The sequence below is a fragment of the Nyctibius grandis genome, chromosome 13 (genome assembly GCF_013368605.1).
Source record: "Nyctibius grandis isolate bNycGra1 chromosome 13, bNycGra1.pri, whole genome shotgun sequence".
NCBI classification, from domain to species: domain Eukaryota; kingdom Metazoa; phylum Chordata; class Aves; order Nyctibiiformes; family Nyctibiidae; genus Nyctibius; species Nyctibius grandis.
The window spans coordinates 2,282,635-2,307,911 of NC_090670.1; the positions used below are offsets into that span (position 1 = coordinate 2,282,635).

At 39.3% G+C, this 25,277-nt stretch overlaps 1 protein-coding gene across 2 annotated transcripts in view; it reads right to left on the reverse strand.

Annotated features, from left to right (window-relative positions):
* RPS6KA6 (ribosomal protein S6 kinase A6) overlaps positions 1-22,386 on the reverse strand; it is a 42,495-nt gene extending 20,109 nt beyond the window's left edge. Inside the window, exons 1-8 of one of the 2 annotated variants that reach the window (XM_068411793.1) lie at positions 22,214-22,386; positions 12,603-12,662; positions 8,994-9,110; positions 5,178-5,259; positions 4,284-4,364; positions 3,686-3,765; positions 1,141-1,247; positions 820-857 (exon numbers count right to left, since the gene is read on the reverse strand). In XM_068411793.1, the coding sequence (XP_068267894.1) occupies positions 820-857; positions 1,141-1,247; positions 3,686-3,765; positions 4,284-4,364; positions 5,178-5,259; positions 8,994-9,110; positions 12,603-12,647 (550 nt within the window). In that variant the 5' untranslated portion in view covers positions 12,648-12,662; positions 22,214-22,386. Of the gene's footprint in view, positions 1-819; positions 858-1,140; positions 1,248-3,685; positions 3,766-4,283; positions 4,365-5,177; positions 5,260-8,993; positions 9,111-12,602; positions 12,663-22,194 lie in introns of both variants that reach the window. The other variant, XM_068411792.1, reaches the window with a different exon arrangement.
* Positions 22,387-25,277: the final 2,891 nt, after the last annotated feature.

The following is a 25,277-nucleotide window of genomic DNA, read 5'->3' on the forward strand; positions in this document are numbered from 1 at the left end:
TACTGAACGATGAATAAATAAAATCGGACTAAAAATATTGTTGTTATACAACACAACATGGTTCTGCAACCTGACCCACGTTCAGTAGAGTCTTGCATATCTGCTCATTTTATTCTCAGAATACTTTTTTTTCCCTAGTTTGAACAATGCCATTGAATACACAAGTCCTTGATGTTAGCCCAACTCAAGCCAAGGCTCTCAAGCATCCTTTTTTTTTTCCCCCGAATGGGAAATGATTGCTAATCAATAATTCCATCAATTACTCTTTCCAGTTTCAGAAGGAAGTGAGAATTTTAGGATTGAATTGGATTTAAATATATAATGCAAAATTTTTTAAAAAGATGCATTTTATAAACATGATTTCCATCAAGTCTTTGAGAGTTTAAAAAACTTCATTTTCTCTTGGAATCTCACAGCAATATCTATAGATCAAATATATAATGAAATTTATAATACAAAAGTGGTACCTTAAATGTAATTTAAAGGTTTCACAAATTCATAGTAATTTGGTTTCCAAATAGTCAGTCTTTTGTATATATAATTTCCTAGGATATACGTATTTTAATTGTTCCTCATAGAACATTTTTCTGAAATTTTATATGCATTTAAAAGTGATAATCCAGAAATGCAAAAAAAAAAAGTAATATTTCAGAAGTCTTATTGTGCACTAAAATCTTTTTACAACAAAAGCACCTCTGGTCACTTTTAAAAGTCTCATATTCATCAACTTTAGCCTGGGTCCCTAACCTCTTGATCTGAGGCGTATAGCTAAATACTTATACAGAAATATGTTCAGAAAGTGCTAGAAGTGATACCTACCTGTTAACTTGATGTGTCCTGCTTCATCAAGCAAAATGCTGAAAATTAAAATTCACATTCACCAATACAAATAAAGAGGAATGTTTACATACAACATTTAAAATATAATAGTTAACAATTTTAATCTCCAACTTGTTATTAATTTAACAAGCCAGTATTATTTCATTTAAATCACAGATACATATATATATATTTTTTTACATTTTATGTTTGTTTACATAGTCTAACAAAAATATTTTTAATTTTTTACATCACTATAGTGGTAAACGCAAAGCAACAAGCAAAATACACGTAATAGTGGTAAAATACATTTTACTTTACTTTTCTGGCTTCAGGTCCCTGTATACAATTCCCAAGCTGTGAAGGTGATCCAAAGCAAGGGCCAGTTCTGCGAGGTAGAATTTCACATCTTCCTCTGTAAACATAACCTAATAAGAACTGTATAGATTTACCTTCTGATCTTGTCTTCAGTTTTTAAAACTGCAATCTAAAAAAAATAGTCCTGTCTGCCTAAATTTCAAAATAAGTTTTAGAAGTACCTTATGAATTCATAATTCATTAATTCACCTAATAGAAATTATATACTAATATAGGCTAATCATCAAGTATACAGAAGAACTACGTGCAATACTTAAACAAAAACATCAGCAATTACTGCAGAGCATTAGCTAACTTTTAAGGTAATGAATTTGTTATATTTGGTGCTATCGATCAGTGTTCCTTCTGCCACAATCCTATACAGCCTGTTTTCTACTGCATCATAAAATTTAGTATATGACTGCTGTATTGGGTGACTGTCTCTAACTTCACATTAAGAATATTTAGGGGAAAAAAGTAGAAATTATTTAGAAAAAAGTATGCAAAATAAAACACTTTGGTGAAAATAACAATGACATGAAAATCTGCAGTGGGAGCTGAAGAACCTACTCTGCTCTTCTTAGGAAAACAAATTTGAAGAACCCTAAAATGAGACACTGAAAAACTGACTGGTGTTGCACATAAAGCATTTGAGAGAGGCATTTCTACCCTAAATACTCAACAGGTTGCTTCTAATTTCATATACAAGAATCATACCTGTGTTGGCTCTTGCCATGTTCTACACGTTACTGGAGAAGCTAGCAACCTTTACAACTACTGGAACTGAATTTTAAGTTTAAGTGGACTGTTCTCTTATTTGTGGAAACACCAGGAACAAGGAGAGCAGCCATCTCAACTGCACAGTAGATTGCTAATAAGACTTAAATGAAGGTAGCTGGGTGTACCAATGTAGTAATACACTGATCTCGAATTGCACATATGTAATATGTTCTACTGGCAACAGAAATATTCCTAATTTCCATAGTGATATGTATTAACGTTGTAGGAACAATAAAGCTGTCATGCTACACAAAGCTTCATCTTGATTTTTTTTAAAGAGCAACGTTGATACTGTTTTTCATCTATATCCAAGCAAGCAAGAGGAAACCTTGGATACCACTACTCCCTGGAGTAGCCAAAACGCAAATCTCAGAATACAATGATGATAAATGGTAATCCACAATCTCCCAATAATAATTTCATTTAGAATTGCTTTCTGTGTCAAATTAAACATGATGCAAGTCAACTTCATTAAATACTACCAATGAAAACTTCATTATATACTCATTTCACTTCCTGCTGAAACTCTCATCCCCACATTAGAATTTAAAGACCAGCAAAAGTGTTTTCATAACCTCATACTAAACACAATTAATTTAAAATAATCCTTGTGTGGGAAGTATGAAACGCCATGGGGAATCTACCCTCATGTGTATTGTCCACTGTCTTTGTTTTACCATGCACTTTCGACAATACCTTGTCTTCTCACCAGAAAATAAAAAGGCCTAATTTTTTTTTCTTCTCTATATACACAGTCTTTAAAAGGCATCATAGAAGGTAACTGAAGTCTTCCAAAACACATGGAGAGACTTAACAGTAAGAAAACTTGACAATTGTTACTTTATTCCCAAAGGGAAGTAGATGGGAAAAAACCTAGCTCATGGCCTTACATACTGGGGATACAACCTCCTTCATATAATGAAAAACCAGATACTCAGTTTTCTCATTTAAGAAAGTGGCTTTTCCTATGCATTAGCAATATAAATGTATTTACACTGGTGAAAACACTGAAAAGCTCTCTTACTGTGAACTTGTTGAGAAATTGCAATTAAAAATTTAGGTCTTTATGAAAGGTTTGCAGAAAGAAAATAGAAGTCTTATAAACATGTTCATAATACTTAAGGTAACATATAATAAATATTTGATGACAAATGTTTAAAAAAAAAAATAACAGGCTGCATCATATTCCCTCCTCTGAAGCTCTCTCTCCAGAAAACAAAAACAGAAATGAAAAATTAAAGTCCCAGTTGCATGCTGATGCTAGATGAAGGGGAGTGGTCTCAAAAATAGTCAATGTTCACACTTTGTGAGATTAAGCATTAGGATTTGTATTACAGCATTATGAAATTTTACAATGCAGCAGAAATCTCTTACAGATGCAGGCTTCCAGGAGCACCTAAGCTGACTATGCCACGAGAACTATACATCCCCTTTCTTTATTGCTAAATCTTAATTTACTTCAGTTAGGTTTCCAAGCAACAAAACATTTTTAGACAAAAGAACTGTACTTTGCAGATACCAAATTAAAACTTAGGCTACTCATCAATACAGACTCGTGTTTTTTAAGGTTATAGAATATATTCTAGAATATGTAAGGGAAGCCCAACTAAGTTATTAAACACTTGACTATGACAAGAAATATGGGGGAAACAGCTACAGAAAACAATCCTATACTGACAAAAAAACCCCCTGTCTAGCACTGAGTGGAGATAAAATTTTCGGTACTTACCTCTTTGGATAATCGCGTGAATACATCTCCTCCCCTGAGAAAATCCAATATTAAATATAGCTTCCCTTCAGTCTGAAAGGCTTCAAAACAAATTAAAAAAAAATTAATAGTTGTGTGACAAAGATGATCTACCAAACAGATCTGAATGCTTTTACAACTTGGAAATTTCAGTGAAAGTCAATACTTTTGTTATGAAACTGAAATAATTCAGCAGCACATGCTGTAATTTATTGAATGATCACTTGCTTCTTCACAGAAGACAATCTTAGTCATAAGAGATCGTTAAAATACCACTCTTTTGTTTCTCCTTTGTCAAACAGGGAAACACCAAGTATATGAATTACTGCGTTTTGCTTTTACTCAATGAAAAGTACAAAAAACTCTGCACAACTTCTAAGAATTTTCCAAATCTTTAATTTCAAGAGGACTTAATCTAAAACTTTTATATACATGTGTATTTACATTCCTTTTTTAGTCCTGTGTTTCAAGTTGCTAGAACCTAATTTGGGCACTAAAATGGACACTACAAAACTGAGAAAGAACAAGATCAGCTATGCCTTCAAGTAATGAAAGAAACCATAGCAAAAAAAATACCAACCATAGTGCAGTTTGACGATAAATGGATGATTTACTTCTACTAATATATCTCTCTCCATTTTTGTACGAACTCTATCCCGAACTGAGGAAAAAAAAAAGAAAAAAAGACTAGTATGAAACAAATGTATTTGGTATAATACAAATAGAGCAGAAATTAGCATATGGAAAGTCTTTGCTGTCTAAGGAAGTACTTTCCCTTGTTACCTTATTTAAGTCTCCCCACAAAACACATGCTTTCAGACAGCAAAACTCTTATTTTCTTACCTACCCCAGATTCCTTATTGTCTTCATTTTTTTCCAACACATCTCAATATTGTGTGATAATCCATATTACTTTCAAGAAAAAAAGCTCACATCTACATTTCCAGGCTAACTTCAACCTCTCAATTAACTATCTGTACTGAATATATATTTTCTGTCTTTTAAGATTACTTTTTCCCCTTCATCTAGTAACAGTCCCTATTTACACATGGTGGACTTGGATCCATTAAAGTGTCTTCTGAAAGCCAAAACAGTAAGCTAGCTTTCTATGGCACCTAAAATTGTTAAGTCATTGCCTCTTGTTATAACCACAGTATAGTTCTAATTTAACAAAAGGAAAACTGTTTATGAATTTAATTTGTTTTATTATAATGAAAAGACTAAACAGAATGAAATAACGCAATTTTAAACTTTGAAAGAATATTTTTTACCACATTAATTAAAGCTATCTGGCCAGATTTAAAATAATTCTTAAACATGAACTTACAAGTTACTACTGTCAGAAGAGTTATGAACTCACTGAAAAATATTTAAGACTTAAAAAAGCTTTTAAAAAGATTTACAAGACTCATTTAAGAGATACAGGTCCACTGAAAACCATTTTCTAAAGTTCCAATTCAAAAAGTACACATACCTTTTAAAGAAGCTTTTTTCAATACTTTCATTGCATAAAGCTGCCCAGCATCAGGACCAATTATTTTCCGTACGAGGAAGACCTGGTAATACAAACACCACTTTTAAAATTACTGCTAAAAATATTTTATGTAAACACTAAATCAACCTGACTAAAAAAGCATTACTATGTCTTTACTTTTCACTTCATTAACACAGACAAGGAGATAGCACGTCCCTAGTCCCATCCCACTCCTCAAAAACTCCGAGGAATAAAAAGATGCCAAATACTCACAGTAACTCTTTTTGCATAAGCAAACTTAATAATCAGATACTCAACTATCACAAAGCATTTGCAAACCTGCTATTAATTTCAGGCAGCTTTCAGTGTCCTTCCCTAAGCACACATCTTTAAAGGAAGGGCAAAATTGCATTCCCTTAGTCAGATCAGAGGCGCAGGCACCACCGAGCTCTCTGAAGTATTCACACTGATCCTACACTACACATTCTTTCCTATAGCAAGCTGTTTAAATAAGTATTTATCAAATAAGTACTTATATAAATGCGTTTGTTTATATCACTTTCTTGGAGAACAACTCTGCCTGGTCTGCCACCTCCTAAGAGATTTTTGAGATTTAAGACCGAAGTCCCAAATACGTAACAGGCTCCGTTAATGAATTCTGTAAGAGCGGTGAGACAAAGCAAGGAAGCCTCCCCATTTAAGATCAAAGCACCCTCTCCCTCTGGAATAGCAACTCCAACAGGTTTTTCTACTCTTTTCCTTCCACAGGAGTTTTAAAGATAGATGGTATATACCTTGACACTAAGAAAAGCATAGTATTAGATAGAATAATGCAGTACAAATACATGTACCTCTACTGACTAACATTCTAACTACTAGGTCTTTCAAGTTACAAAATTGTTTGCTATGTGCTCCTGTTTCCAAGTTGTTGTTCTTGTAATAGCAATTTTTAGTTATGAGGAACATTTAATAAATGTACAAGTCGCAAGAGAATGTCAAGAGCTCCCCAAAATTTCCTCTCTGATCTTACCTTATTCAGATTTCCACTAACACTAGATTTATTTATATACATACTTCGTTAGAAATTACTACATATTTAGAAATTATTTAAAAAAAAAAAAAATCAAATAAACTTGTTAACTTTCCCATTCTAGAATCAGAAATTCAAATGCTGTCACTAAGTTGCACAGGGCTGGGAGAGGGGTTGTTTTTATTTTAACCTCTGGTTAGATGAAAAATGTCATTAAGTTTCAAGGTTATGGGGCTTTTTGTTTTAAGTTTTGCCCAGTGACTGACCTACAGCATTGCTCCCCTCTTGTGTGATGTTGATGATCAAATAGTAAAGGGAGTAAGTCAAACACCAGCAAATAAGAAAACATCTATAGATTAATATGCTCACAATTGTAAAAATATTAATAAGTACAAATATTTTAGTGTTTAATAACTAGCACTTGTGAGAACGTAAGGAATTCACGTACAAGTTACAGCTAATAAGGACCAAAACAGCTTCCACTGAAGACTACTCAAGCACCACCTATTTAATTTGCAGACAAAGTCTCCATAATCCCGCATCTTGCGGAGATGCAACAACTGGTTGTTAATTGTAAAGCTCGATCCAGAGGGACACACATTGCCCAAAGCGATTCACCCGAGCGAATCGAAGACCATCTTCAGCAGGGCAGGCGCTGAAGCCTCAGAACGTTATCAAAGGCTGAAGAAGCTCAGTAACGGACATGAGGTTTAACCCTTTATTTCTGTGAAGCGGTGTTATACCCCGCACTGATGTTGAAAGAGACAGGGAGAGGACGGGCTGCAGCACTACACCAGGGCAAAGCAAACAAACCTGGTGTTTGCTAAACCCAAAGGGAGATCCCTGGAAAGCATGAGCTGGAGAGAGAAAACAACCACCACAAAGGCAACAGCCATTGATCTTGGTTGTTTGTTTTCTCTTTTCAATAGAAAGTTACAAATATTAGATAAAAAGAGCTCTGTTCAGATGTGCAAGTTGCTGTCTGATTCTGAAAGCTGGTTCCTGAAGCAAGTACCACCAGGTTTCAAAAGCTCCAAAACAGACGTCTCACCACACTGGTGGGACCTTGAGCAAGAACGCTCCTCGGCTGTCAGAAGTAAGAATCTGTCTGGACTAAGATGTCCACACCAGATGTGCTGAACCCTAAGACAGCTTAAGACATCTCAAGTCAGGAGTAATAAATGCACAGAGCCTTTTTGTCTCTGAAGATGAGAAGTGTATAAGGGAATTGACAACCAACATTACCAGACAAAGAAATGTTTCTTAAGCTGCAAAGCACTAAGAAATATTTTAAAGTATTTTCTAAACTATCACTTATTCACAGAATGCCTTCCTAATGTCTAATTTTTTTCCCCTCTTGCACAACTCTAGGCAGAGGTTTGTTACTGCCATAAGATAGACAAAACCAGCAGAAGAACAGGAAAATGGAAACATGTAAAGCTGACTGTCTACTTTTTATGTGTTGCAAAAGATCTAGTTGAAGAGTCTGGTTTTAAAAAATAAATTAGCTGCTTATACATTAGGATTAGTATTGCAATTAATGTGTTTCAAACTACTGATTGAGACATTTGATTTTTAATTTCATTTCTGCAACGTGACATCAAGCAGCACATTACAAAAAGAACTTATTTTAACAAAAAAAAGCCATATTTCTTCTATAACCTATTTGAATAATTGTTCACTTAGTGTCTTTTAGCTGTAGATCACTTGACAAATACAGCAAAACAAAAAACTGAAATACATTTCCCAAGTTATTTACTTTATTGTTACATTCGTTCAAGTTCCAAACTACCACAATCACTCTTCTATACCTACATCACTACAGTTTTCATGTATTGAAAAAAATCAAACATTCACAGCATGTCAAGTACCGCTACCAAATGACAAATCACCGCCTCCTCTGTGTCTATCGATGTTTATCACACCGCTGGTGCCTCCCAAGCATCAGCCTAAGCTCCAGAAGACGTGAGGCAACCTATATGGAACTGAGATATTCATTCCAATTCCTCACTAGATGCTGCAATAAAGTCTTGAGGCAGTTGAAAACACTATTATTTTATTTCAAACAGCAATGGCATTAGGCAAATAGAGTTGACACCACCAGAGCTGTTGCATAAAAACCACCCCTAACTCTGTAACCCACCTGGTAAAATCCCTCAGGGGTGGTGCCATTGTTCCCATGAAGCTGCAGCTGCCAGTCCAGACGAACTACAAACATGCCTCTCTGTTCAGTTAAAGCAAACCATAACTTTCCATGGCAGACCTCCTAAAATTTGCTACTGACTCACCCTTCTGCCTAGAGACTGAGGCTGTTGCCTCTCCGTCTCCGATATGTCCTACTATAAACAGTGCTCCCTTGGCACCAGAGCAAGATTGGAAAAAGATGGAATTTGTCAATAACTTTTCAAACATTGCCAGTGACTCTGCTACAGCACTGTCTTTCTTATCCAAAACTGTACTTGAGCTAGTCCTTCCCAGGCTGACTGTCCAGACAGGTCTATGGAGAAAGACATCGCTTTTCCTCTAAAAAATGCACAGTCAGAAACGTTATCATAGTGGGAAAAAAAAACAAACACCAAAGAAAAACCCCACATCAACCAACTGCAAAACAGGATGGATAACCTCCTCCAAAACAGGGCAATTTCCACAAGCATATCTGCCTGTACTCAGATTTGTTAGGTTTATACATAACCTTGTAGAACTATAGAAATTAATGTTTTACTTCCCTTATAAGACAAAGTAGGTTCAAAGTGGACAACAGATGAAAACAAAGTTTGTTACCTTACCTTCCCAAATGATCCCTGTCCAAGAACCTTAAGTAGCTCAAATTGTGCTGGATCTGCTTTCTCACATCCTTCTTTCACATGGTGTGTAATAGGAATTTCTTTCACACTTCCTTCATCCTATTATTTCAAGGCAAACAAAAATACAACAATGAACAGGCCTGAATTAAGCAACTGTCATTAGAAGTGCATGTAAATGCCTGCTCTTGTCTTGTTTTTTGTTGTTTTTTTTTTTTTAAATTAAATATTTGAAATTCTAATAAGGCATAAAAGAAAGCTGTTCAAATGAAGAGTTTTCCCATCCACCTTTTCTTAAATAAATGAATCGAAAATTTCTAAACTGAAGTAAAAATTCTCAAAGAAAGCTCATTTCCTTTTATGATAAATACTACAACTACAGCAAAGATGGATTTTCTTACATGAAAGGAATACACACACAGTTTTTTAAATCAAGTCTAAGGTGATTCTTCTGCGCTTCACCTCTGTTTTAGCAGCCTTTAGTTTTCCCAGTGATTACTCTTCTCATCTTTCCCTTTCCTGAAATAGTCTTAATGAAAGCTAAATTGAATTTCATCATTTTAGGTAATTATTGCTTTTCACAGAAGCAAATAATAAATACGGTCATCCAGTTGTAGCTAAGGGAATACGCATCGTTTGAAGAGCATAAATAAGATATGAGTCAGCTTAAGAACTCTGCGAATTCTTGCACTCAACAGAAGAAACACAGCTCTGGGGTGTGAGCTCATGGAAGGACTATCCTGTGTGGAGACCTCCTTCAGAAAGCAAATGCTGAGGTAGGTCGGAGATTCAGTGTGCTGTTGACTTCTTCCTGTTACTCTCATCTTTAGCAAAGCAGGGCACAGCAGCTACAATTGTGAAAAGACAAACTTTCATGATGAAAACAAATCAGATGATTTATTGCAGCTTTTGCGGTGTAAGAGAAGTATCTGTGAGCCAAAACAAGCAAGACGTCAGAATAAGCACCCTTGAAACTACAAACTACGTGCTAAGGCCTACAACAGCAACCTCAGCTTGCATGTACAAAATACCAATTAATTTCTTGCACACTGCAAATACAACCCAATCGCAACAGAAAATCCCACCTGATCTGCAGTACTTTGATTTCTTTAGGGTATCAAATTGATTAACAACTGTCCTCCTATCCTCTCTCTAGATCTTCATCTTGAAAGCTTCTCATAGCAGAGACCAGAAAAATGCCCTACCAACCTACAGCGCATTGCTCTCCGTCAATGAGAAGTGTGAACACCACCAGAAAAAGACCTGACCACTTGACAAAACAGTTGGTTTTAGGAAAGAACATCATTCTATAGTCAGGTTGACTACAGAAAGTCTTGCTGCCCAAGACCATGCATTAAAACTCAAGAGTTATCAGACTTGATACAGAAGTATCTAGATGAAATGCTCCAGGTGGGGTTACACAGAAATTCAGGGCAGAAATCCAGTCATCTAAATGCATCTGTACTTACTGCAATAATAAAAAAAAAATAAGTGGGCCAATCACCACACTGCATTAACTGTCTATGCATTAATTGCCTTGTTTGTCCAGAGAGGAAAAAAAGGATTCAAGCTAACATCTGAGTATATTCACAAACTGAAGTCCAGCTGCTACTGCACATAAGTCTTCCCCTCCCCTACATCTCGTTTCATACTCTTTCTGGACCAGGCCTTTTTGTTCTGCCTGCCTCCCATGCAAAGGTAAGTATTAACACCAGACACTGCTGGATAACAAAGTTAATTCTTTAATTCACACTCTAAGCTACTTTGTTTCCCTGTTTCTTCACAAAAAAAAAAGCTGACATACACTGATACAGCGTGTGCATCCCAACTTCATCTTGTTGACTATGCATATCTGTATTCATTGGAAAGATGCACATACCTTCATTTTTATTTTTTTAAACACATGCCTGGAATTTAAGGCAGGTAAGAACACTAGTATTTCAAGTCATCTGACAACAGATGAAAGCAGCAAGTCGTCTAGTTATACACCAAGTTGTACAACAGACTTAATGGACGGTTCTTTCTATGAAATATGCAAACACTCTATTTAGAAGCCTTTTTACTTCATCATCCTAATTTGTGTTCCTTAACACTGCAAACCTTTGCATGAGAAAAGATCTTTAAGAGTTCATCTGATCTTCTGTTTATCACCCACCTTGAGTCATTAGCCTGTGACATCACATGTGGTTGCTGTGGAGACTGACAGAGTATTTCTAAATGTGAACTGAGGAGAAAAATGTTTTCCTTGCAAATAAAGAATAACTTGAGATGTATGAAATGAGTTATTTTTATAAAGTGTTTTATCTTCACAAAAGATGTCTATATAATTTCACCTACTTAACTATCATTAAAGTACTAAAAACTGGCATGACTGAAGTATAAAAAGACCTCTGCATCATCAACAAGAAATGAGCAGGTAAAGAGCTGAACAGATATATAAGCCAGTTTCATTTTCATTTCTGGTTTGGCCTCCATGAACTGCGAATTTGGTTATCTGACTGTGTGCTCTGCTGCCTGGGCTCAGGTACCAGCTCCCACTGAGTCACCTTGCACAAGAGGGAACTATTCCCGGCAGGTTCACCAGAAGACAAAGCACTGAAAGAAACGCTGCAATCGGTTATGGCTTTGTGCCACCTTCCTTCGTTACAGCTTGACTGGTATGTAGCTCCAAGCACCTAACAAACAAGCTCAGCAACATCCTTCTGGTTCAAGTACAGTGAAAGACTGAGACAACTCATTGCTCATCTTTCTTTGCTACGTGTAAGATGACCATGACACTGATGGTTCATTTACTTACTCCACACCACAAAATGTCCAAGCACCACATGTTTCTACCCCCAAGAGTTTATTCTCCAAATCACTTACTTAAAAAGTTATTATTGCAATACAAAGCAGTGCTTACAGCTGGCAATATGATCTACTTGATACCTTCTTCCATGATCCTGTTCAAAAATACATGGATGTGTATGTTTAAAAGTGATGGCCACGCAAAGTCAGGCATTTCACCACACAGAGAATTAGCCTCAAGCTTAGTCCAATTAGCCAGCATAGAGAACACTGATCTTCAGCATCTCCTACATGACCACTGGACAAAAGTCATGCTCAACAGGGTTTATCTGGGATATTTCTACGTAAAAGTCAAATTAACATACTGGTGTAAAAATCAATTCTGTTCTAAAATAGCAGGAATTAAGTACCTTCTGGATGAATGTACAGCAACTGCATTAAAAATACAAAGGAAGAACAGATAACAGTGTAATAAAAGCAACATTAAGCACATGGTGTATAAAATGTCCAAGGTTGGACTGAGCATTTTCTGAGGTTGAGGGATCTGTAAATGCTCTCTCCAGCACACAAAATCTGTTTTCCATAAAGCACTGCCTCATGCAGCAAACTTTCCAAAACAAGGCACTTACAGCCCCTACCTGGCTACTAATTTTCAAAACCATCTTTAAGACTTAGAGCCTCTTCAGATCTGGGCAAATAAAATGATAGGTTCAAAAGTTATTAAAGAGCAGGGAATGCATAAATTTTGCTTCAAAAGCAAGTCACGCTAATGAGTGTCTAAACTGAACATCCATCAAACGTACTTACATGGTAGGAATATGGTTCACCTTCTTCCATAGGCTCATCTGCCATTTTAAGGCCATTTAGCTGGAGAGGAGAAGGAAGGGGAACGCAGAAGAGAAAGAAAACAAAACACAAAAACAACATTAAGACCTAACAATTTCAAATAAGCAGAGTTCATCATTTACCAATTCACATTTCAGAGCACACAAATGAAAACTGGCAATCTTGTTGCTCTAGTTTAAAACTGTAGTTTCCAACAAATACCACTGCTTAGTAGCTATATTTAGCATCTCCCTTTTGTATCATGTAGCTTATCCCTTTGTTAATGCCATTCCATAGCCATTTTATTGGAATTAATTTAAAATACCTTTTTTAAAAGCTACAGATACCATCCATACAAGATGACGCTAATGTAAAATTCTTCCATTATGAACAAAATTTATGTTGCAGATGCTTTACAGAAACCTAAAATCTGCTGCTGAAAATTAATTTGCAGTTTAAGGAGAAAAGATTCAAAAGTGATTTCAAGTCTTTTTGGAGCAAGAGGAAGAAGCGCAAGACCAGGCAGAATGGAGAATACAGACCACAGAATTCTTATGCACAGAAATCATTACCTATTTCTTTAAAAAGTTAAGATTCCTCTAAAAATTTGCTTGCATCAAAAGTTATTTAAATATCCAGCAAATAGAATACGCAAACTTCAATGAAGTACTTTAGAAACTAGATCCGTATATTAAAATATTTGTGGATCAATTTAAAAAATAACACCTTTAAGAGGAAAAAAAGTATGATATGCATCTGGACAGAAGCAAACAAATGACATGCTCTTAAACAAGCACAATACTTGCTACCATTACCTACCCCCTTCACACTCTCCAGGCAACAAAGAAGATATCAAGCTCATAGCCACAGTAAAAAAAGTTGAATTTATAGATGAAGTTGTTTAGTTTAAGCTCTCCTTAAGTAACAAACAATTCAATGCTTTTTAACAACTGAAACAAACAAAAAAACCTCAGAAATATAAAGGACATGCTCTGTTTCAACATGCAAAGCATTAAAAACTGGAAATACCTGACAAAATGGCTGAAGCCAATTATGGATTGTCACTAAAAGATAATTGCTAATTTATTTATATGTTAATTGTTCGGCATCACTACCTTCATGTGGCATAGATCTCGCACAAAAAAAATACTACCTCGAAATAACATAAGGAAACTCAAACTACTTTTTTTCCTGAAAACAGAAGTTGAAGCAATTAAGTTCTTGAATTGGGTAATGACTTTTTTTCCTTGTACTTATGAATTTATCTAAAATACGTGCCTAAGATACCGCAATATGGGATGATTATCAGTATATGAGCTGGGAAAACACAGGACTACACAGAACCTTGCAATGCCATATAGACCATGCCCCTGTTTAAAAACAAACCAGAAAACTCGACAAACGGGCAGGGCTGAAGGGACAGGTTTACACCACCACCATGCAAACTCAACCACTTCCACTGCTTCTTCTAGGACTCTTGATTTCAAGTAAAGCTTTTAAGAGCTAAGTCCTAATTTTATCAAAATCATTCATTTAAATCTCCAATTTTTGTATCAAGATACTGACACTTTTTTGGGACTATATCCTCGCTGAAAAAAGAAGTCAAGGGAAGTAGCAGGAGGCTTTCGTTACTTTCACTCTTCTTTAAGTTTCTATTTATTTTAACCACAGTTTACACACATACTCTTCACCTTAACTATAAGCCATCAGTTTAACCCCATGTTCATCATTCATATATATCATGCATTGCCACCCTCGTTTCTCAAGGCCAGAAACCTCACGTACGCTACAGAAACCAATGCTATAACTCATTTGCTACACAGCTTCTTTCTTTTTTGCATAACTATTTTTTCCAAATTAGATACCGGGAGGGATGGGACACCCACTATACTTATTAGTGTATGAATTAATCACATACATCAAGAAATAATGCCAAAGTTCAGACCAGATATGAACTCCAGCCTCATTTCAGATGATTCACAGCCGTGTGATTCCTTTTCACAATATCACTAAATTACATTCAAGCGTGAATTAACACGAGGCCCATCAAAGCTGTCCAAAAAACTTATTTGGACCTAGTAAAAAAATGGGTTTCCACGCCATTTACTTTCTTTAAACATGGTCAATGTTTTCTACTGTTTTTTACTTAAAATTAAGCTCTGGAACCAATACCACTAGCCAGAACTGCAGATACACTGAAAACAGTAGCTTAACTCCCAGCAATCAGATACCCAAAGCTGCCACCACTGGAATGGGGTTTTGAACCAAAAATCAGCATGTTATTTGATCTACATAGTTCCCAAGCACACCATGGAGGCAAACTTTCAGCCTTCTGGCAAATCAAATATAGTGGGTTATCGGATTTTTATAGCAGGTAATCAAATGTCATCTTAATTAACAATTTCCTACCGTACACTTTTCCCCTTCATTGCTGCTCATGGTTTTTTTTTTCCCTGTCCAGTCTCCCTAGAACTACAAAGACTGGGATGCCTGCCAATTTTTAGTCCAAAGAATTTTACGTTCAAGTGCATGAATCTACTTTTATTGCCCGATATACACGACTACACTTCTGCCTTATTTGTTTGTGAACGCTGGTCACCATCCATTAAAAAAAACAAACACCAACACACACCAACACACCTGTTGGATTGCAACCCAAAGTCTAGAAGTTTTAAAGAACTAGTAGTTTGCTAGTTATTCAGTTAAAAAAAAAAATCAATGACAAAAATCAAATCATTACTGTTCTAAACAGTTACTTATATTGGCTAAGTTCCAGTAACTAGAAGTTTACACCATCTCTCACATTAGGCAAAAAAGAAAAATTACAATTCATACTTAATTCCCACCTTTATGGAAAACAAATACAAAATTCTGCTTCCACAGCCAACTGGGACCCCTTTTGGTGATTTAATCATTAATATTTATGCACAAACTTATATAGAACAGAACTATTGTAACCTCTAAGTACTTACTAAATATCTATGAACGCACAAATTTAATTTATTATTGAGAATTAGAAAGCACATATCTCTATAGGAGAACAGGTGAAAGGAAGCAAGTGCCCTTATTCTGAAGATTTTTTCATCCTTGAATCATTTTGCTGTTCAATACTGCTAAACTCCTACAATTAACTGAACGTTTTAAATATTAACTTTCATTAAGACACAAACCGAACTCAGACATTCAGGCAAACAGTGTCAATACTTCCCAAATAAAAAAAATTTTAAAGTTAGGGAAAGTATTCTGCATTGTTGATCAGTATAAAAATAACCAAACCCACTACATAAAAAGAGATGAGAACAAAGTTAAGGTCAGACAACCTGGCGAGTAAGAAACTTACTTTTCCAGAGGTGCAGGCTCAGAGACCCAGCCCTCCAGTGCCAAAGTGCCTCTGCGGTAACACGGCACAGTCTGCCCTCCGACTTAAATAGCTGCCATGGATCCCATGACTAGCTGGGACTCTACCTTGGGAGAATATCCAAAGGGCTTTTGTGGGCTGGTAAAAAGCTTAACTACTCTTGCACATGTTTTTCCTCTGATAATTACAGCAGAACAGAGGAATTCCAGTATTACCAAAGATTAGAACCACCTTCCCCCCCCCATATTAAGGACGTTTTAACAGTTTACACGGTAAATGCGTTATGGTTTGGTGGGTCTATAGGTTTTGGCCAAAAGAAGCTAGACAAATGGTTGGCAAAAATGCCTAACCACAGGGAAAACCAGCAGAAGATGTAAAGCTGGTTCATTCATGCCCTTCACACGTCTTCATTTAAGCATTCAAACAGAATTAAAAATTTTATAGAAAAAAAGCAGAACTGATAATTTTATAATCATAGTATTATTAGAAGCAGAAAGAGTCACTCATCACCACTCACGTATAATCTTGCCTGGTTTCAAGCAGGTAAAATTCTACATAAAGATCAACAAAAGCTTCTCCATCCTCCACAGTTCCTCCTTCACCACGCTCAATTTGCTAAGTTACTGCAGCTGCAGTCACCAGACCTACACCTCCCAGTTCTTCCAAATGAACACGAGACAAACCAGTCTGCTTCCCCGCATACAAAAGCATTACTTCAAATAGTTATTTCAAAATGTTAGAGTGGAAGCTAACATTAGAAATCCCAATTATTTTGAAAGGACTTTGGAAAAAAAAATCCTGTTGAGAAGATCACATTTGTTCCTCATTTATTCTGAATTACATCTGCAGAGAGTTTGCATCATTAATTTAATTAACAACACATTGGCCTACTGAATCTTATTTCCTGAGATAAATTTGAGAAATTAGGGGTTCTGTCCACAGCCAAACAGGTGAGGGGTTTTATGATTTTTTAAAAAATATCTAAGTCACTGTGAACAAAACTGAAAGTTAAAGGCTTCTTCCTATAAAACATCCACAACTTTTCTCCACGTAACAGGCTTTTTTTTTTTAAATGTAGATATTGTTATTGCGTGCAGACGCCCAAGCTGGATCCTGGGCTCACACGCTTTTGGGAAGGAACAGCTTCCCCCAGCACAGCAGCCAAGCCCATGAAGTGGAAGATGAAGCAGTGTTATTAGGGTTACCTGCCACGGAGTTACACCAGCTAAAGCTGAGTCCCACCCCACCACGATGGGACCAGAGGAAGGATGTCCCACCGACGGCAGTGCCCACGTGAGACTCCACAGGTAACTCACTCACACTCTCTTTAAACATACCAAGTAAAAGACGAAGATAAAGCCATCTACCTTTAAAAATTATTTATAATAAATTATTATAAATTATTATTATAATTTAATAATATTTTATTAATAATTAATAAAAATAAAATATACTTTAGGGAAAGTTCTGAAGTTCTTTTCCTGTGGCAAATACACCACACATTCTGACAGGACAACAAACCTTCCGCAACAGGTAATTACTGATTTTAAGGGAACATTTTGATCCTTCCTATTATCAGAGATCAGGGGAGAATTACCTGTGCCTCAGACTAGTGATAGCTGTGAGAAGACACAAGCCTTACCACAAGCACCGGGATCACTGAACTCCTAAAGGACTTCAGATCTTTTCACTACTGTCTCTCTGGAGATGACTGTAACTCCATAATCAAAGGGCATAAAGTGGCCACCCTGAAAATCATGTTTCATGGCAGATTAGAGAATACTGGAGAAGCGCAAGATTTAAAATTGATGAAAACAACATTTTTCAAATGTTATTCTTAATGTAATAAAGAAGTACATCTACATAAATATTAAAATTCTATATATTACAAGTTAACAAATCACACCATTCTTCTGTTTTAGAGTTACTATGAAGTCTCTCCAAAGTTATCCTGCGGGAACTGAGGTGAGCTACCTCGGACAGACCCCCTGCTCCTTTCAGAGACTCTGAATACCACAGCAGATTTCCAAAATCATCTTTAAAAGTGGTATACCAAACCAGAATTATTATTATTATATTGCAGCGCTTTTCAGTGCATAAAGACACTCATTGTTTTCCATTGAAGAGTATTAATGTGCTTACTTTTTTTTTTTACTTTTTTTTTTTTTAAAGGCAGCTTGTTCTCGTAAGTCTTTATAAAAACTGTACATTGTTTGCACAACTCACCCATTGTACAATGGCTGAGGGCACTGAATTCCAGCTACGAGCAATACTATTACTTTCTTTTCTTAACATAACACCACCTAATTGTGGAGATTTTCAGAGATGCACAGCACTAGGTAGCTGAGTCACCCACGTCACTGCCAGTAATTACTCGCAGAGGAGTTATGCAACGCCTAACACTGACAAAATTCAGTGGCCTTTGACAGACCAGGCTCAGAACATGCTTAAGAGCATGGACTGAAAACACTGGCCAAAATCAGAGATGAATTTGTTTAAGTTGGCATGAGTAACCGGTTACGTACAACAGTAGCAAAGCTCAACACATGAACGTGCCTCGTGGAAGGCAGCAACTTTTAATACAGCCCAGTTTTCTAGCAAATACTTTAATTTCCAGTCACTTTGCTGTTCCAGCCTTGTCCTCCTTGTCACTGTCAGCCAATCAAGCAACCGGCTTCTGAAGTGTTTATTTCAAAAATAAATATAGGAGTATGAGGTTGTGTTTATGCAATTCACAATATTCATGTATTGCAAACAGCATGTGCTTAAGTCAATTACAGTTTTCCTTTTAAAAGCATCTAGTAAATGGGCAGAAAATTCCAAAATTACTGTATTCTGCCCAATTTCAAGTATTTTCACATTTCATTCAGTTTGGTCAATAAAATCTTAACATTTACTTTCCTGTTTCTTTGTAGACTGCAATTATATTTTAATAATCTAAAACAGTTCGTTATAATCAACACCCTCACACCTACTTTTATTAGCATGAAAATACTCATTCATCCTGTATTTAGGAAGAAAGAAGTTCACTCAATATTTGAAGCCTAAACTGGGTGACACCGACCCTTTCTGCCTATGCTTAAGGAATTCCCACAGTCACAAGATTGCTTCACAAGTGACACTGTCACAGGAATACCAGAACAGATGGGAACAGCACAGCGTATGGTCCAAAATGTAATCCTTAGCTCTTCAAAGGCCACCAATGAGAAAAAGGGCAAAATAATTAAATCCTAAATTTCTTCCAGAAGTTCACATTGGTTTTATGCCTTGCAGCATGAAAAGTGGTTTCCTACCTTCAAGATCGCACCCTTCCCTTGACAGCTGGTTTTCACCCCGTCAACACAAGCGCTACTTCTCTGGCAACGCACTTCTATCTAATAACATCCTAAACTCACTCAACAAGCAGATTCCTCAGAGAGAACCATTTCTCTAAGTTTTCCTCCTATGCTACAACTGATGGACAAGAGCACCAGTAAGTAAGTTACTCTTCAAAACACAGGATGATTTCACAGTAACACTGTTGACTGTAGTTCCAGTGAGGCCAAGGTCACCGAGATCTATCAGATTGCCAACAGAAGGTTGTAGTTCACACTACAGGCTATAATTAATTTCATAAATTTTAAGTGAAGAATCCAAACCAAACCAAAATTCATTTTAACATAAAATACATGTAGAATTCCAACAAGTGAAAAGTACTACACATCCCTGAGACGCAATATAAAGCGTTACAACAGTAACATGCATTTGTTAACGTAATTTGGGAAGTTCAAACGCAACCTGAAGAAACTGGTTTTGGTATAAATGAAGTCTCGAACGCCACTAGCCAAATGTAACACGGATGTAACAAACACGATGTCTCATTTTAATCAGAGTACAACTGAAACAGTTTTACGCAGACCCTGTTAAGTAAGTAGTTCATGTACAGGCTTGAGGAAAATACAGTTTAAAGAGCAACTGTTGCAAACAGTTGCCTTCAGATGTTACCAACCCAGCGCTGTTTCAGCTGGACATCCACCACCCTATGATCTGTCGGCTAGATGAGTGTGAGTTCAGAACCAGGCTCCTACAGCAGCACATCGCCAAGCTCACATCTCTTCATTAGCCCCAGTCCAGTATTCGAAGATACCTTAAACCTCACCCCCGTCAGCAGAAGTACCTGTCTGTACTTTGCTGTGCTGGAGCGAGGGCTGGTTCTCCAGCCCCTTGCTAACTGCCAATACATTTATAGCGAAATCTGTACACAAAAGCAGCACTGAACACAACACTCCAAAAGTAGCACCAGCCAAAAAACACCCAGAGATGCACAATAACCACAAATGTTCACGTTTCAGCTGCAATAGTCTGAGCTAGATTATTTTAACACTGCAATATTATAAAAGAACAGATCAACGGGGCCAAGAAAGCTCTCAGACCTTCAATAAGCTTCATACCTGAACTACAGCATTCTATTTTTACAAACCATAAGATTAACAAATAAGCCTTAATACTTCTGCTGGCTTTTTAATCCTTACCTGTAGCTTCACTAACATAATTAGCAATTCTCTAATATTAAGGTGCAGGGACTGTGTCAAGTATTATTAGATCATTAGAATATTTTAGAGTGTTAAAGCACAGCAGCCATGGTGTAGAAATGCACATCCAGTAATTAAGAGTACTTGGAAGTGGCACTCTGTAGACACAGCTACAGAAAATTAAAAAAAAAACTAAGAAATTTAAAACCTCATGGCTTTATTCCTATCATGAATTACTGGGGGTTTTTTTCCCTTTATACCTATGATTACTTATCAGAGAATAAAGTTTCAACAAGAACCTTTAAAGGATCTCCTTTCACTCTTCACAAAACTTTAACCTACGCCTGTTTTGCACACTTTGTACTTGGGAGATGAATTTGCTACAGACCTTTTTACTTACGATAAGAAAAGCCTAGTGCATCACGGAAAGCAAGTCTGACCAGTTTTAAGAAGCTTTATTTAGATAACATCTTTTGTGTGTCTAGTACACCTAGGTGTAATCTTTTATTTGTCATACTTGACGATACTTGATACGCAATCCTACGCTTCTGATTTAAAAGTGCAAAAGCTTTAATACTTGAGTGTCACATTCTGCTGAGATACATGCATTATTACAGCATAACCAGTTTTACCATTTATTTTCTTTAAATAGCACTTGGTACTTGCTTATGGATGCACCTGGAGTGCTAAGCAACACCTTGAAGACACTCTCGAAGTTGTTCCTCGTTCTACACAATGTTTAAGTATCCAAACCTCAGTCACACGCTCCTGGTTCCTTCTGTTCGTTGTGTGTCTGATAATTATTGTATAGTTACTCAACGCAAAAGCAAAGGGACCTCTCCCAGCGACAGCCTACCTGGATGCTCATCCAGACTAGTACAATCAAATATTCAGAAGTTAAAGTAACTTTCCACAGAAGATAGGGCCACGAAACTGAGTTTACAAAAACCCTCCAGAGCTGTGAGTTAACTGGGAACCGGCAGCTGTGACACGAACACCGCCAAGCAGGCGACACAAAGCGCACCGGCCTTTAATGCTCTTTAACACGCGTTACTCCCGCGAGCGGAGCTGGCTCCCCCGGCACCCCGCACGCGTTACCGCTGCCCGGCGGCCCGCACCCAGGAGGGCAGCGAGGTCCCCCAGCGCCTCCCGAGCCCGGGAGCCGCCGCCGGGCGCAGCGCGGCTGCGGGGAAGTGGAGTCGGCCGCGGCCGCCGAGGGGCGACGGGGGAGGCCCGCGGGGACGGGCCCTCCCGCGGCGGCGGCGGGAAGGGGCCGCGGGTCGCGCTGGGGGCCGCCGCCTTCCCGGGACGGGACGGAGCCGGGCGAGTCCCCAGGAAGGCCGGTCCCGGCGCAGCTGGAGACGAAGCCGTGAGCGGGCCAGGTGCCCGGGCGGCGGGGCCGGGGGGATCCCGGGCGGGGGGCGGGGGGGGAAGTGGCGGCGGCGGCGCCGCCACAGAGGGCGCCGGGATCCGGCGGGGGAGGGCGGCGGACAGACCGGGGGCACCGAGGGGGGGGCGGGGGGAGACGGGACCCGCGAAGCCGGGGAGGGGCGGGGGCCGCCGGAGAGAGGCCGGGGGCGTTGCGGTCCACCCGCCCTCCGCCCCCGGCCCGGCCGCTGCCAGGCGGCGGCGGGGAGCGGGGAGGCAGGTGCCCGCGGGGAGCCGCCGCGGCGCGGGGAGCCCCGCCCCGCCGCCCCACACTGACCTCGCCGCCGCTCACGTACAGCTCCATTTTGTGGCAGGGCTCCGGCTGCTCCGCGTCCTCCAGCGGAGCGAACGGCACCATGTCCCGGCTCTCCTGCTACCCGGGCAGCCGCCAGCCGCTGCGCATGCCCCGGCTCAGAGGCGGCGGGCGGCCGCGGCGGGCCCCGTCCTGCTGCCCATGGAGCGCGGCGGCGGAGCTCGGGCTGCTGCTGCTGCCGGCCGGCGGGGGCGGCGCCGCTCTGCGCTCCCCCGCGCACACCCCCCAACATGGCGGCCGGCGGGGGCGGGGCCTGCGCGGCAAGGGGATGACGTCAGGGCGGGCCGGAGAATCCCCTGCATGGGGGGGGGGGGCCGTGACGCGCGGTGACGTCAGCGTTCGCTCGGCCGGGCGGCGCCTCGCTGAGGAGGACCGGGGCGGGGGGGGCGGCACCGGCTGCCGGCCCGCGGCGGGCTGCGGGCAGGGGGGAGCCGCCGCGCTGCCCTGCGGCCTGAAGCACCGCGAGGGCGGGAGGGGGCGGGCGGCGCGGAGCTCCCGGGCGCACCTGGCCGTTCCGCCCGAGGCGCAGGGGGAGCTGAGGGAGGGTCTGGGAGAGCGGCACGGGGGGGTTAAAGAAGAACAAAGCGGGTAAAAAAAGGGCTCGCGTGAGGTCGGTGAGGTGCCCTCGGCTGAGGGGCTGCTGTCCCGTCAGCCCGCACAGGAACACCCGCTCCCTGCCTCAGCCGCCTCCAGTTCCCCTCATGAGGGGGACCCCGGGGGCAGCCCGGCTGTGAGGGGGGAGGCGCTCCCTGGTGAAGTGACAGCAGGGGCAAAACCCCCCAAAGTTTAGGGTTGTTTTTTCAAAATTCAGAGGTTGCAGGGTATGAAACACAAGCGGCTGGAGAGTGGAGAACCACAGCCTGGTTCTCCCCAGGTTCTTGGTGAGATGAAAAGCACGAATAAGCTGCGTGCAGGTCTGCAAGAGCGGAGCGGCCTGCTTCACCCTGGTTACAGACACCACGGGGATGGACTCCTTTGTTTCCAAGCATGTGTTTAGAAAGAAACACCACAGTATTCCCAGACCTGAGGGGGTAGAAAAAAGACCGTGGATGAAAAAATAATAGTTCTCCATCACCGTTTGATCTCAGGAGCTGGAAAACACTAGATGATACTATCGAAAAAATGTATTTTTAAGGATAGAAAACTGCCTCAATGACACTAAGTTTTTATTTAAACACTCTGCATGACTTACGAGTAAGCCCTGCCCTTTAGATAAAGCTAGGAAAGGAGCTCTCAAACCGTTCTTAATTGCCAAATAATTTTGATGAAATTAGCATGACCGAGGGAACAAGCTGGTACACCCCATAGTCCAGAATGCTTTCCTGTGCTGCTATTTTTTTTTTTTAACTCAGATGGTACAAACAAGTGTATAGTCTAAGATGCTGTGCTGCTGTAGTCCTTGATGAAATCAAAGTGCCCTGTTTCACAAGCTAACCATTACGGGTTCCCTGTCACTGCGCCTGCTGAAGAGAGTCGCCTATTGTGAATGTGTCATTGCAGCAACAGCCAGCTGGCGTGTCAGCATTTCCATTGCAAACCTATTTTTAAAGGTCTGTAACTCAACTATGGAAGAGGAATGTTTTAGACTGAAAAGAGGAGTGTGTATCACCAGGAACGTTCACCCCTCGGAAAATAAAAAGTATGCAAGAAAATGTAGGACCAAAGTCACCAGGACTTAATGTCGAGAGAGAATTTACATTTTAAATATAGAACTGTTTAGGCTAGGTCACTTGTAAACATTATTTTTATTATAGTAGGATTGTGCAAACATGGAGCTTTTAGAGCAATTAAGCGACAGGAGATGAAGGGACAAGCCCCAGCTTCGTGGGCCTTTGGTTCACACACAGCTACCTACGCCAGTGTTTGTATAACTGCTGTGCATCCACGAGAAGCCAAATGGCCAAATCTTTTCTGTGAGATTAAATATGTATGTACTTGAGTAGTGCCATGAGGCAGATCTTAATTTAAATATAAAGGAAATCAAGTGAGAAGTGACTCTCTGAATGTGCTTGAGTGGTCAGCAAGAACTTGTGTCGCAGATGCCGTTTCCCTGCGTCTAACTTTTCCCGTTGCCTCAAACAATACGAGATTGCCAACAAATGTTGTGCATCCCCAAAGTCTTAACACTATGATATCTGAGAAGTTCAGAGGAAAGCAATAATCAAAGAAGTTAGGATTGTTATTCATCTCAAGGAATATAAAAGGGGAATTATTATATATGTAGCTAGCATAATGACTGAATAAAAAAAGTAAATTCAGAATTTCTTTTACTCTAGGTCTCACAACCAAAGAAGCAAAAGGTACTCAATAAAAAGGCAATAGTATGTCACTGAAATTTAAAACCTAGCAAGATGTCCCCTGCCATGGTATTTTATAGAGAAATAAAACATCAAAAATATAATAGCAAGTCAGTAATTTAAGATGACCACGGCCTCATGTCTTGGGTTTCAAATGAATATTTAAATTTTACATATTTGGGTATTTTTTTATACCTTTTTCTAGAGCATCTAATCTAGCCCGTGTCCATGACTGCATGGAGATCAGGTGTCATTTGGTGCGCAGTTTTCAGCTGAATATTTTTTACATGCCAGTACCTTAATTTGTTCGGCAGATTCTGCGCATTCTGCTCCTGTTGTGTGATCAGCATGACATTATAACCACTTTTTCCTCTGTCAGGTGCTTTTATTAGGTGAAAGTCTCAAAGTAACCAGTTTCTAACTATTTATTCACTTAAAATTAATTCTACAACATGGCAAAGTTGCTGAGAATGCTTTTCTTAGCGAGCCTGATAGCAAAGGAATTAATAATAAACAGGATCTGCAGCCAAAATTCAGCTTGTTCAGTGTCAATAACATGAACTCCAACCACTCGGTTGTCTCTTTTGTAGACCTCAGGGCTGCAGCCACCTGACAGCATCCATGCTTAGTCTGCTCATTTAATTTCCCTGAAAGTATCAGTCATACACTTGAAAATATGAACAACAGATTATGAGGTAAAAAGAAAAAAAATCCCTGCAAATTTCCTGCATATCATTCCTTGCAGGACAT